The sequence below is a fragment of the Eulemur rufifrons genome, chromosome 29, assembly GCF_041146395.1.
Source record: "Eulemur rufifrons isolate Redbay chromosome 29, OSU_ERuf_1, whole genome shotgun sequence".
Classification (NCBI taxonomy): Eukaryota; Metazoa; Chordata; class Mammalia; order Primates; family Lemuridae; genus Eulemur; species Eulemur rufifrons.
In genome coordinates, this window is record NC_091011.1 from 99551499 (window position 1) to 99566037 (window position 14539).

Sequence of the window (14539 nt, forward strand, 5' to 3'; positions counted from 1 at the left end):
AAAAGTCACTATGCTGGTAGGATTGTAAAATGGTGTTACCATACCATTTTGGAAAACTGGCAGTTCCTTAAAATGTTAATTCCACTCATAGGTATGTACCCAAGAGAAATGAAAACCTGTGTTCACAAACTTGTATGTGAGTGTTCTTAGCAGCCGTATTCATAACTGCTAAAAGTGGAAACAGCCCAAATGTCCATCAGCAGATGAATGGATAAATATGATGTGATCCATCCATACAATCGAGTATTATTCTCAGCCATAAAAAGGAATGAAGTTCTGACATGTGCTGTAACACGGATGGATCTTGAAAAAAAACACACTAAGTGAAAAAAGCCCAATACAAAAGGCTGCATGTTATATGATTCCATTATGTGGATTGTTGAGAACAGGCAAATCCATAGAGACACAAAGTGGATTAGTGGTTGCTGGGGGCAGGGGGTGAGAGCAGGGAATGCAGGGTGATTGCTAGTGGGTGTAGGGTTTCTGTTTGGGGCTAATGAACTCGTTCTAAAATTAGATAACGGTCATGGTTGTATAACTCTGAATATTCTAAAAATATATTCAGTGGATGGTATACTTTAAAGAATAAATTTTATGGTATATGAATTATATAGCTTTTTTTTTTTTTTTAATAGAAAGTCTTTACTAGCAAAATGTCATTTTCACGGATACTGACCAATTGCTCCCTCTCTCCTCCCTTCATTATTCAGGAAGAAAGGCGAAGATTGAAAAATGCAGTAATTATCCAGTCATTTATTCGAGGCTATAGAGATAGAAAACAGCAAGTAAGTAAGTTTGTTTGTTTTTAAAATGAGAAAGCAGTAGATGGGGCATGCAAGAGTTTACTTTAAATCTGGCCTTGTTACTGTCAGCATACATTTTGTGTGTATTTTTATGTACCTTTTAAGTGAAAGTTAATGTTGATAATAGTATTTTTCATAATAAATAATTTAATACACTAAGATTTATAAATAAGTGAAATTTTAGGTAATTTTTAAATAACAAAATACAGACACGGCCCAAACGACAACCGAAGGTCAGAGCGGAAGGAGGTGGCAGGAGCCTGTCAGTGGGCACCTGGGTCTCTCGTTCTGTGCCAGACTTTCTTTTAAACCTGTTGCCAGTAACTCCAGCAACAGCATGTTCATTGTCAGTTTCCACCGCTCCTAGGGGGACATTCAGCATATATTTAGATGTGAGAATTATGTATCTAAATAACATATTTTTGTTTTGCTTTCAGTATTCCGTCCAAAGAAGTGCATTTGATCGCTGTGCTAGCCTGTCCCAGTCCGGTGGCACTTTTCCCATTGCTAACGGTCCCAACCTTACCCTTTTGGTAAGGCAGCTTCTGTTTTTTTACAGACAGAATGAAGACTCAAAACGTTTGGTGAGTATTAACTACATTTTCACTTGTCCTTGTTTATATATTTTCCAAATTCTTTATTTTTTTTAAGTGGAAATGGTACGTATCTGATGAAGAAATCAGGTAACCCCTCCACTGTGTCTAAGCCTTTGTGAACTACTCCTCAGCCAGTGGTAATAGGTCACCTTTGTGTAATGTGCTTTGCCTGTTAAAACTCAATATACATTTTCAATAGGCTTTTTCATTTTTTATTATGGGAAATTTCACATATAAAAAACAGTGGACTGTGTTGACCGACTTACTGTGTACCCCTGAGCCAGCCTCAGCAGCCACCACATTTGTGTCAGCGTGAAGCATCGGAAATACACATCATCGTGTTCGTCTGCAGTCTGTAAAACATAGGGTCTCTCTTTTTTTTTTTTTTTTTTTTTTGAGACAGAGTCTCACTCTGTTGCCCAGGCTAGAGTGAGTGCTGTGGCGTCAGCCTAGCTCACAGCAACCTCAAACTCCTGAGCTCAAGCGATCCTCCTGTCTCAGCCTCCCGAGTAGCTGGGACTACAGGCATGCGCCACCATGCCCGGCTAATTTTTTCTATATATATTTTTAGCTGTCCATATAATTTCTTTCTATTTTTAGTAGAGGTGGGGTCTCGCTCTTGCTCAGGCTGGTCTCGAACTCCTGAGCTCAAACGATCCGCCCACCTCGGCCTCCCAGAGTGCTAGGATTACAGGCGTGAGCCACCGCGCCCGGCCTCTCATTTTTAAATACCACAAATTTTATAGGCTTTTGCTGTTACCAGTGATGAGGAATAGTGTATGTTAATGGTGGAAAATAAATATAGATGCATAGATGAATAATTTGTTTTAATATAATTTGTTACTACCCATTTTCCCAGGAAATATGAAGAAATTCATACATAATTTTTAGATTAAATATATATCTATTCTTAGAAACTTTTGTTTACCTGTATTTAAAATCGCAAATTGTCTTGCAGTGAAAAGCAAGTCTTGTGTGGCACAGACCACACATAAGAGAAAGATCCTCACGTGAACTAAGTACAGAGGACAGAGGAATGCCTTATTGCTTACCAAATCTGTGACCTTAAAACCCAGCATTTTTGCCTGAGCTGAGCTAGGCTGAAACATGGGGAAAACTTTCTATTAATTAGTTAATGAGGCAGTAAAAGCAGTTTGTTTATTTTAGAGATGGAGTCTCCCTCCATCACCCAGGCTGGAGTGCAGAGGCCTAACCATAGCTCATTGCACCCTCGAACTCCTGGGCTCAAGCAATCTTCCCGCCTCAGCCTCCTGAGTAGCTGAGCTACGGGTGCACACCACCATGCCTGGCTAATTTTTAAAAGTTTTTGTATTGACAGCGTCTGGCTATGTTGTCCAGGCTGGTCTTGAATTCCTGACCTCATGTGCTCCTCCTGCCTTGGCCTCCCAAAGTGCTGGGATTGCAGGTGTGAGCCATCGTGCCTGGCAGCAGTAACAGCAGTTTAATGTGCGCATTCTGCACTTGCCTTGAATGCGGGTGCTTTCCAGGCTTTCCATTTGAAGTTTATGAGAAAAAAAAATTAGAAACGTACAACGGCACATAATCTGGCTTTCTTTCTGGAACAGGCTGTTCCCATCCTCGCATATTCTAATCTTGTAGATCAAAAGGTCACCAAGGAGCACAGACATGCAGGGGCTGCGGGGTGTCAATTGGCATGTCTCTCCAAAGCTCCCATTGCCTTTCGTGTGTGAGGTCGAACCGGTGACCGTTCTGTGTGGTGCGGTTGCACGAGCCTGCTTCAGAAGCCATCAGCGAAAGGCTTGGCGGTGAATGGACACATTTGCCTCTAGGCCTCAAACAGATACAACGCAAATTGGTCATTGCAGCTTCTGAAACCGTAAATAGTATTAAATGTCATCAAACCTGGTTAATATAAAAAGCAAATTTGAGTGTCTATTAAATTTGCAAACAAAGATGTGAGAGCAATAAATTAATCACATAGGGGAAAGTGTCTTCTGCCCCAGGCTTCAAGTTCCCGAATTCCCACTGTGGGAGCATATATGATGCCACTTTTGATAGTTTTTCTAAGGTACTCTCTGTGAAAATAAGCATATACAGCAATTTCTTCCTCACCTCCCTTTTTTTATTTTAAATAAGGTACTCTGCTAAGTCAAATAGTATACTAGGATTATATTTTCTTTCATGTACAATTTGTCTGTAATTATTCTGGAGTTAATAATTGCTTCACTTTTTAGTTGCTTAATTTTCTTGGAATCTTTTTTTTTTTTTTTTGAGACAGGGTCTCACTTTGTTGCCCAGGCTGAACTGCAGTGGCGTCACCACAGCTCACTGCAACTTCAAACTCCTGAATTCATTTGATCCTCCTGCCTCAGCCTCCTGAGTAGCTGGGACTACAGGCATACACCACCATGCCCGGCTAGTTTTGTTTTTTTTTTTTTTCTTTCGTTTCGTTTTTTTTTTTGTTTCTTTTTTTCTTTCGTCTTTTTTTTCTTTCGTTTCGTTTTTTTTTTTTGTTTCGTTTTTTCTTTCCTTTCGTTTTTTTTCCTTTCGTTTTTTTCTTTCGTTTCGTTTTTTTTTTTCTTTCGTTTCGTTTTTTTTTTTTTTTTTTCTTTCTTTCGGTTTTTTTTTTTTTTCTTTCGGGTTTTTTTTTTTTTTTCCTTTCTTTTTTTTTTTAAGAGATGGGGTCTCAGTATGTTGCCCAGGCTGGTCTCAAACTCCTGGCCTCAAGCAATCCTCCTGCCTTGGCCTCTCAAAATGCTAGGATTATAAGCATGAGCCACCACACCCAGACCTGATGTATTATTATTAAGATGGGAAATGCAAATATTGCTAAGTAAAACCTGACTTCAAAGATTTACTTCTTATTGGATTTTGATTAGGTTTGATTAAGTGTGTATTACCACTTAAGGAAATTTGGAATATTGTATAAATTAGCAAACAATTAAATTTTAATGGATTGAGAGTTTTGTGTGTTTTGCTGTTGCAGATATGGCTGTATCAGAACTTAATTAAACACAATGCACTGTTTGTCAAGCAGTTGGATGGATCAGAGAGACTTACGTGCTTATTTCAAATCAAGAGGTTGATGAGCCTGTGTTGCAGGTAAATTCTGTCCTAGTCAGCATCTTATGTATATAATACTCACCAATTTGAATGTCTAGGAGAACACCTTTTGTTTTCATTTTCTGAGACAGTGGCTTTTCCACAAATTTCTTTTAAGACCTTGAAATATTCTGTGTATGACTATTTTCACTCTAGGTGATTCTCGCCAGTGTGACTTAGAAATTAAAACATAGATATAACTATCTTCCAGATGACACTTTCTTTCAAGGATGTCCTGGAATTGTCTTTTGAAATGTGGAATCTCCTGGTTCCTAGTGAATCGAAGGTCATTCATTCTTAGGGTTTCTACCAAAATGCAGTTTGAAAGCCACTTCTTTGGCATATACCTTTCATCAGGCGTTCTTACGTATGAACTCAAAATAAATTACTTCCATAACCTTCTTGGATTCAGTCTACAAAAAAACACACTTAAGTGATGTGAGCTATATTACCTGAATATAACAAACCAAGATAATATCTTTACCAGTTTCTAATAAATTGCTTATGTCTGCACAATAGTAAAATTTTCACGTGATTCTGAGCCTTCAGTACAATTGCAGTTAATTTCCCGGGAGCTGCCTATGATAAAGCATATTTGAGACTGCTGTCGGAACTAGGCCTTACTGACTGAGTGCTCCAAAATACTTACCTGGAGTAAAGATAGAAAAAGAGAACCTGTGAGAGAGAAACAGAATGATCACAAATCTCAAGAATTCATACTTTCCTAAGCTCTTTTATTTCATAGAAAAACTTTTAGTTTTGAAAACACAGTGTATACATTCATTGTATAAAGCCAGGAGTTTGCAAACATGTTTTGTAGACGGCTAAGTAGCAAGTATTTTTAGGGTTTGCGGGCCGCATGTGATCTCTGTTAAATATTCTTGCATTTTTCTTACAACCCTTTAAAATCAATAAATCACTTTTTCACTCAACAGCTATATAAAAACAGACTGAGGGCTGGTTTGGCCCATGGGTTGCAGTTTGTGAACACTTTCTCTAAGGTAACTTTTGAAGGTAGTCACATAGGCAAGTAATTTGAACAGATGATATATCCGAATGGAATTTCTCATTTCTTTTCCAGTTTTTAATTTTGAAAAATTTCAAATACTAGGAAAGTTGAAAAAATACCTTTGGATAGATTCAGAAGTTACCATTTTGCCACATACGCTTTCTTTCTCTACACGTACTGTTTTTCTGAAGCATTGGAAAGTAAGTCGCAGACGTCAGGACACTCACCCGGTTCACCACATGTCGAGGAACAGCACATTCTTACATGACCGCAGGGCTAGTTCCACCCCTGAGAAAATGAGGATTTCTCTAATATCATGTAATATGCACTCCCTATTCGGATATCCTTGTTTGTCTCAAAAATCTGTTTTTGGTTTTAATCATCTTAAGAACCGTTCATTTCATGTATTCCTCTGTGTTCTGCATCTCTGAAATACTGGGAGTTGGGTTTAGGGGAGGGTTTCTCAGCCTCGTCCTGTTGACAGCTTGGAAGAGCTCTGTCTTGGGGCCACCCTGCACGGCAGCAGGCTGATGAGCGCCTCTCACCTGTACCCCTCAGGTGCTGGCCTCGCCCCACTCCCAGCCAGACTCTCCGAACACTGCCAGATGTCACCCCAGAAGCAAAATTGTCCTCAGTTGAGGGCCACTGATACAGAGGCTTGCTTCAATTTAATTTAAACATTTTTAATAAGATTGCTTCCTAGGAGGTAATGCAAAAGTCACGTCATAGCACATCAAGAGACACCTACTGAGGTATATCCCATTGTGAGTGATGCTGAGTTTGGTTATTTGGTTAGGATAGAACCAACTATAGCTCTCTATTATAAAAGTACATTTCTTCTTCGTCTACGGGGTGATACTTGCATATGTGGGTACAGCCTGTCACCAGGGGTTTTAGCATCTGTAGATGATCTGTGCCTGAATCAGTCGTGACATCAGCTGTGGTTTGTGGAATGGTGATTCTCCTAATTCTCCTGCTGCTCCAGTGTTTATTATCTGGCATTCTTTTGTGGAGAAGACCCCTCCGCCCTTTTCCCTTAGTCTCAATAAGGCCTTATGTAGTTTTTAAAACAGAGTGTGTGATAAAGTATTCTTTTTGGTGGTCGTGTTAGGAGAGAGAGCCCTGTAAGTAGCCTCTCTGGGCCAGAAACAGTGTCTCCCGCCTGCAGTCCCTGCCCTGTGTCGTCGTCATTTAACACTAATGTTTGTAAAGGTAAACAGATACTTACCTATTTAAGTAAATTTATTTTGAAAATAAAGATAATTTTGAGAAAGCTCACCAGTATTTACATGACTTGGATTGCTTCTTTCGTGAGCGTCCATTAGGAACATAAGTGTTGGCTCATCAGCTCCTCTGTTTGTTAGAAAGAGCTTGTGGCGTCCCACGAAGTGCTGGGTGTGGTTCTCAGCACTGGAGTGTGGCTGCGAGGAGTCAGGAGGTTCTTGCTCTCCTGAGCTTGTATCCTGTCTGGGAGACCAAGAATAAACGTAAAGAAGTATGAATGTTTTTACACAAAAAAGTAAATGTTAAGTGTTGAGATGAAAAAAAGGAAATTCCTTTTGTGGATTCGGTGGGGGAGTGGCTCTTCTGTGATCGTCTGGTCAGAAAGGCCTTGCGGCCACTTGGAACAAGGGGGGACCTAGGCCAAGCGGTTATCAGCCGGGGCCAGAGTTGGCCTGGCATGGTGGCCGCTGAGAAGGCGCAGATACTCAAGGTCTCATGGGGACGTTCCCTAACGACTTGAGCTGTATGCTGAGCGGGCAGGAAAGCCAAAGGAAAGTTTTGAGCAAAGAGTGACATGACCTGACTTTTTTTCCTTCTCTGTCTCTTTTAAAGTTTCCATTAGGTAAAATTTCAAACATGGAACAGTAGAAAAATGGCATACTAAATGCTCTTTGCTGCCACATGGAGTCAAGAATTTTTAACATTGTTGACCATTGCTAGTATTTTGCTGAATCGTTGCAAAGTAACGTAGTGACACTGCAGTCCCCAAATACTTCCACATCTCTCTCTGAAGAGGAAGGCACTCTCCTACAAACTGTAATACCATTATCACACCCATGCCGTTGCTTAAGAATACATTAGCTGGTACGAGGTGTAAGGCTGGTGGCGGGCACCCCTCCCCTCTCTGATGGAAAAAGAAGCCCACGAGACCTGCCAAGGACAATGCCTGCAGGGCCCAGCTAGGTTAAAGGACGGCCACACCTGGATGGTTACCCTGATAAGAGTCTCGGTTCCTGTAGTCCACACATACCACTGGCCCTTCCTGTTTCTTAATACCTGCCCTAAAACTGCAACAGAAAATTCCTTGCTCTATAAATCTTCCCGCCAAAGAAACCCCTACCCCCAGCCCTAAAAACATATATAAACCCACTCAGACTTCTGGGCGATGCAACTTCTCGGGTGTCTGTCTCTCTGTCTCCCTCCCTCCCTCTCTCCCTCCCCTGGGACCCGAGAACCTCGCCCGGGCCCCTCTCTTGGGACCCATTACCCTCACCCAGGAGCGCCCCAATAAAGCCTCTTTACTTATCCCTTTCAACTCTGCTCGTCTTTCTCTGGCGCCGGCCTATCCAAAACCCTTACACCAAGGGACCAGCAGTCTGCTTTGACGGTCCCAGTACCAGCACCCTTTTCACTCAGAAATGGCTCAGTTTAGTCACTTTGTCTAATACCCAGTTTATTTTCAGATTTTCCCTGTTGTCTTCACGATGTGTTTTGTAGCTGTTTTTCTTTAGTCTTTTTTTTTTTTTTTTTAAGAGTCTGTTTTGACCCCATGTTACCTTTGATGTCTCCTAAATCTTCCATCTAGAAAGCCCCTCCATCCCACACCTCCACTTTGTTTTTACAGCTCCACCGTGGCTGGCGTGTTGACAAGGGCCTGCAGGGAGGGAGGGCAGGGACAGGGATCAGCAAGGGATGGGTAATCCAGCCGGAAGCGGTGGTGGCCGGCACCACGCTAATGGCGGAGGGTGACACAGTTGGTAGCTTCTGGAGAGTGGGCAGGATTTGCTGACACACTGGCTGTGGGGCTTCAGATAAGGAAGAGTTGAGGATGGACACAAGCTGGGTGTGAGCAAGGGGAAGGATGAAGTAGTTTTGAGACTGGGGTGTGCAACACCGGAGGGGGTTGGGTGGATTGTGCGGGAGAGCAAAAGCGGGATCGCTGAAGGAGCTCCGCACAGTAGGAGGCCGTGGGGCGAGGAGGGACCAAGGAGGCAGGAGGAGGACGGGGTCCGAGGTCCTGGAAGGAGAGAGGGGACGTGGCTGGCGTAGATGCTGCCAGCTGGGCGGCCGGTGGGATCAGAGCACTGAGGATGAAATCGGAGAGTTGGTGATATTAGACACTACTTTTCCAAAAGGTAAAATCAGACTCTCAAGTAAACATGTATCAAAGGTTTTTTATTAATTGTTAATTAATGAGGGACCCAGTTAGACATGCAGCTAATTTACATGAGGATCCCCCTTGCCGAGCCTTACATTCTCTCTTTGACAAAAGCCTTTTGCGTTGCCAGGAATAGGAATAGTTTGCATAGCTCAGGATGGGAAACATTTGTATGACTTACGGGTTTTCTACAAGTTAACTTGTGTCTCTACAGAGCTGCAGGGTAGCCTGGTGGGCACAGGGTGGTGTAACCCCGTGGGTGGGCTGGGCGGGACCCTCAGTAACCCCTCTCGATTTTTGCCTCAGTAACGCCGTTGCTGGCCCAAGAGAGCAGTGTTGGGTTTCGAGCATGGGAGGAGGGGGTCATCGGTCACGTGCTGCTGTGCTGCAGAGGGGAGCGGGGAGGTAGAGTCTCTGTAACTTGGAAACACTAGTAGCATGTTTGCTGATGACACGGTGCGAGAGAGAATCTTGATGCTGAAGAGAACAAACGTTGCTTCCAAGAGAGGACAGGCTGTAGCTCCAGGGCTATAGGGTAGGGCCTCAGATGGGGTGAGGGCAGTTTGTGCATATTGTCCAGAGACTGACAACCTGGTTAAAAACTTGGATAAAAGACTGGAGCAGACACGCTTGAAAAGGAGACATCTGAATAGCCAGTAGCCCTTGAAAAGTGCTGGTCGTCATTAGTGATCAGGGGAGTACAAATTCAGACCGCAGTGGACACGCCCACACGGCTAGGTCCTACAGGCTGTCCGTTCCAAGTGTGGAGCAGACGGGGCTCTCACGTACTGCTGTTGTGAGTTTGGTAGTGTCTTACAAAGTTAAAACACGCTGCCACGTGACCCAGCGATTCCACACCCGGGAATTACGCAAGAGAAAGGAGGCCCAGTCCATGCAGAGGCTGGCCCTGAATGCCCGTAACAGCTTCGTTTGTAATGGCAAAAGACTGGCAACGACCCACACACCTGTCACCACGTGCATGTATGACCCAAAGGTGGTGTTTCCGTGCATGGAACACTGCTCAGCAGTACAGAGGACCGGGCTTTGGACACGTGTGGATGGATCTCAGATGCCGAGTGAAAGCGTCTGGGCGCTGGGCCCAGACCATGTAATAACTTCTTACGTGTAAAAAGAGCAGAAAGTGCACCCTGCTCTATACTGACAGCAAACAGGGCTGGGGACGACCGCACAGGTGCACGAGGGGAGTGGCTCGGGAGGGAGTGGGCGGGGACGGCCGGGGAGAGCGGCAGCCATGCTCTGCGTCCTGGTCGTGCTGCCCAGGCTAAGTGGGTGCAGATCAGTGTGCGCAAATGTGTCCCTCTAAAGTTGATTGTAACAAAACACATGTCGGTCTGTAAATAAGACTTTAATTTTGTGACAGCTAAGCCTTCCCTTCTGCCTATAATTCCTGTCATAGGCAGAAGGGAGGCTTTAGTCACAATGACAGATGACTTAGAACCAGACATCTGTCCCTGTCTGTCCTGTGTGGAGGATGCCGTAGGCATGGAGAGGCCTGAAGTCATCTTTGAAGGAGGTGATGTTCACTTAAGAAATTTCTCCCTCAGTTGAATTAGATGTAGTTTCTCTTGGTACCGTCATGGATTATACTTCTCACACTGTTTGTACTCTGATTCTTTGTGTCCGTTTCTCATGTCTGTAAGCCTAGCACCAGCACGGCACGTCATAAGGATCTTGCAGACTGGCTGACGGAACGTTTGATCACTGCCCTGTCTTTGAGATATGCCTATTTTCAGAGATGGTCTAGTACTAGATCAGAGTGGGGTACTTACCATTGTGCCTGAGACTAATTTGGGGAAATTTGGTAACCTTTGCCACATAGTAATTGAGGGAATGCTTTTTTTTTTTTTTTCCATTTTTACAGGTTGCTGCAAAACTGTAATGATGACAGTTTGAATGTTGCACTTCCGATGAGAATGCTTGAGGTATTTTCATCTGAGAATACTTATATGCCTGTTTTACAAGATGCCAGTTACGTGGTGTCAGTAATTGAACAAATTTTGCACTACATGATTCAAAATGGTAAGTAGCAGGTGGGGTAAGAACTGTGGCGTAGCCTTATTACGTGAAGTATGTACAAGCCAGCACGCTTTTTAGAGCTTACCCAGCATCACAACACGTAACAGAAGCACTGTGCACAAGTGCAGGGCGCCCGAGAGAGTCACGGATTCCAGCATCTGTCCTTGGCTCTGCCGACGTCGAAAATTTGGAAACGTACTATTTTCTTTTGCTTGGAAGTGAAGAAAATCAATGTATGCTTTTAGAAATTGTCTCGAGTACAATACTTTAATCCAAGATTTGCATCTGCAGTGAAGCCATCCGTAACAGTAGGAAGGGGTCTTATAACCTCACCATCACCCTGAGTGGATAGGAAAGATAATACCACAAATGCCTGTCTTATTACTCACCGGGTGTGGTGGCTCATGCCTGTTAACCCCAGCACTTTGGGAGGCTGAGGCAGGAAGATCCCTTGAGGTCAAGAGTTCGAGACCCGGGCAACAGATTCTGTCTTAACAAAAAGTAAGAAAATTATCTGGGCATGGTGGGGAGCACCTGTAGTCCCAGATACTTGGGAGGCTGAGGCAGGAGGATCACCTGAGCCCAGGCATTCGAGGCTGCAGTGAGTTATGATTGGGCCACTGCACTCCAGCCTGGTCAGCAGAGTGAGAACCCGCCTCAAAAAAACAGAAAAAGTAAATCTTATTAAATTATTCTTATTAAAAGAATGGTAAATTCTCACATAGGTCAGTAGAGTGGGATATTTAGTTTACTTGAATTTTCTTTTTATAACTCCGTGTTAAAGCTTTTATGCGTTGATACTGTCCTTACAGTGTCTGCGTTCCGTGAGGCCGTGGTCCCCAGCACCAGGGACCGGGTTTCACGGAAGACAGTTTTGGCGGGAGGGCGAGGGTCAGAGCTCTGCGGCCCAGTCCCTGACAGGCCACAGACATAGTAAATTTGAAATTCTACCGAGGACGTTAGTGACACTGTTTGGAGAAAAACTGTGAAATAAATTTTTAAAAAACTTTTGTGATGAAGTGAGTAGTATAAAATCTAAAATAAAAAACTCTCAATCCCAGTATCCTCTCGCAAGTGAAAAGGCAAATACTTCAGGGCTCTGGGACTTCAGAAATATTAGTTAGCATTAAAATATATATATGTGATCAGTCGTAAAGGATCTAAGATGGTTTGGGAAGGGCATACTAACTGATGAAAGTATAAATGGGCTTTTGTTTTTTTTAAATGATTAATAATATAGGTTAAATCTAACTGATTCAGTCTTGTGAATTAAAACTATAAAAGTTAAATTTTTATCCATTCCAACCTGTTCACTTTTTTTAACTACTTTGTTGAAAACTTAGGAAAACTGCTGCATTAATTAAAGGTAAATTGAAATTTGTGGGATTTAATTTTTTAAAAAACAAACTAATGATAATTAGAAGTAATCCGGCCAGGCGCAGCGGCTCAGGCCTGTAATCCTAGCACTCTGGGAGGCTGAGGTGGGAGGATCATTTGAGCTCAGGAGTTTGAGACCAGCCTGAGCAAGAGCGAGACCCCGTCTCTACTAAAAAAAAAAAAAAAAAAGAAAGAAATTAGCTGGACAACTAAAAATATATAGAAAAAATTAGCCGGGCATGGTGGCGCATGCCTGTAATCCCAGTTACCCGAGAGGCTGAGGCAGGAGGATCGCTTGAGCCCAGGAGTTTGAGGTTGCTGTGAGCTAGGCTGACGCCACAGCACTCTAGCCTGGGCAACAGAGTGAGACTCTGTCTCAAAAAAAAAAAAAAAGTAGTAGTAATCCATGTATTAATTGATGTATTATGTATATCAATTTAAGCCTAAGCATTCAATGAGAATTTTTACTTTTCGTGTTTTCTAAAATTATAAGGAAGATAATCCAGAAATACGCATTATTTGAAATTTGAAATGTGTCTAAAAATAGGAAATGCTTGAAAATCTTACACTGAAACGGCTGCTTCTAGCATCTTCTGTGGTATCCCATTTTTCAGTTGTTTTGATAAATTGCTTCCTGATATTATTAGTCTACAAAATGTTGGGATTGTTTTTGGTAATTATAATTTGCCTTTTTATTGTACATTATGTGCTATGAAGCTTTTTAACTCTTGTAACAGCACTTAATGCTCCAGTCACACTGTGTTGTGTGCGTGTCTGTTCAACATGCATGTTATTAATGATGTGATACTTTTTAAAAACAATCTTAACGTATTTTTAAAATTTGTTGTTCATGTCTTTTCAGTTTTATAGGAAAAGAGCTTTCAAGCTTCCATGTTGAGTTTCACTAGCAATGAATGTATACTAGGTTAGAATTGGGGCGGTTACAGCGTAGGTCTAATGAGAGGACTAAGTATTCATTGTTTAGTAATCTTAAGTTCAAAGCTGTGTAGAACTATTTTCCAAAACTATGCCAAGCAAATGGATTGTTTTTAATGTGTCTTACCAAATACGCCTGTAGAATGAGATACTCACAAATAACACATGAACGTTATTCTTACTATTTTATAAAAAGCAAACAAGCATTTCTTAAAAGAATATATGATTTGGATCATTGGTGATAACCAGAGTTTATATTCACCACAGACCTAAAAATCCTATCAAAGTCATAGAAAAGAAAATTTAATAAATGCCATAAAAGTTATTTCTGCTCACATGTAAGTTGCCTTTAAATCAATTAATTTCCTTGCTGACCAGATTGTGGTCTCCAAACTTATCACCTCCTTGAAAAGGAACTTCAGCGTCCCTGGAGAAGAGGCTGAGTGCAGGTCTGGGTCAGGATAGGAGGTTGGAGCGGGGTGGCTCGTCCCATCAGAGAGCAGGGCTCCCGGTGACCTCCAGGGTCCAGAGCCACCTGGTGCTCCGGCCAGGCCCACAGGTGGGATGGTGTGGGGATCAGTGAGGGTAACGGCTGCAGTGCATTGGAAACATCAGTGTGGTTAACTCCATGAGTTCAGCATGATGTGTATTTGTTCTTGTTCTTTTTCTTTTTTCTCTCTTTTTTTTTTTTTTTCGTTTTGAGATAGAGTTTCACTCCCTCACCCAAGCTGGAGTGCAGTGGTGTGATCTTGAACTCTTGGGCTCAAGCAGTCTTCCTGCCTCTGCCTCCCGTAGCTGGGACTATAGGCATGCGCCACCACAGCTGGTCAATTTTTAAAATTTTTTGGAGAGACAGGGTCTCGCTCTGTTGCCTAGGCTGGTTTTGAATTCCTGGCCTCAAGTGATCCTCCTACCTCAGCCTCCCAACTTGGATTACAGGTGTGAGCCACTGTGCCAGCCCTCGACTTGATATTTAAAAAGCCCACAAAACTAATTGAATACTTCAGGGACACTTAGGAGATAAATCCAAAGATCACAATATACAGGCATTATTGGGAATCCTGATTTAAGCAAACTAGCTAAATAAAATTTATAACACGAGATAATTGGAGACTTGAACACCGACTAAATATTTGTGATATTAAGGAATTACTGTTTATTTTAGCTGTGATAATGGTATTTTTCAAAAATAAAGTCCGTTTAAAGATACACTGAAATAATTCTTAGGTTTGCTTCTGTGTGAGTGGGGCACAGGTGAGGCAGGATTGGCTGCTGCCGACTGCTGCAGACGCAAGGCGTGGCCGTGTGGGTTTAT

General features: G+C 42.5%; 1 protein-coding gene across 1 annotated transcript in view; it reads left to right on the top strand.

The window, feature by feature from the left end:
• The window catches only part of UBE3C (ubiquitin protein ligase E3C), a 109983-nt gene that overhangs the window by 11180 nt on the left and 84264 nt on the right, over positions 1-14539 (top strand). Inside the window, exons 3-6 of the mRNA XM_069461294.1 lie at positions 711-785; positions 1241-1387; positions 4368-4483; positions 10757-10914. Of these exons, the coding sequence (XP_069317395.1) occupies positions 711-785; positions 1241-1387; positions 4368-4483; positions 10757-10914 (496 nt within the window). The remainder of the gene's footprint in view (positions 1-710; positions 786-1240; positions 1388-4367; positions 4484-10756; positions 10915-14539) is intronic.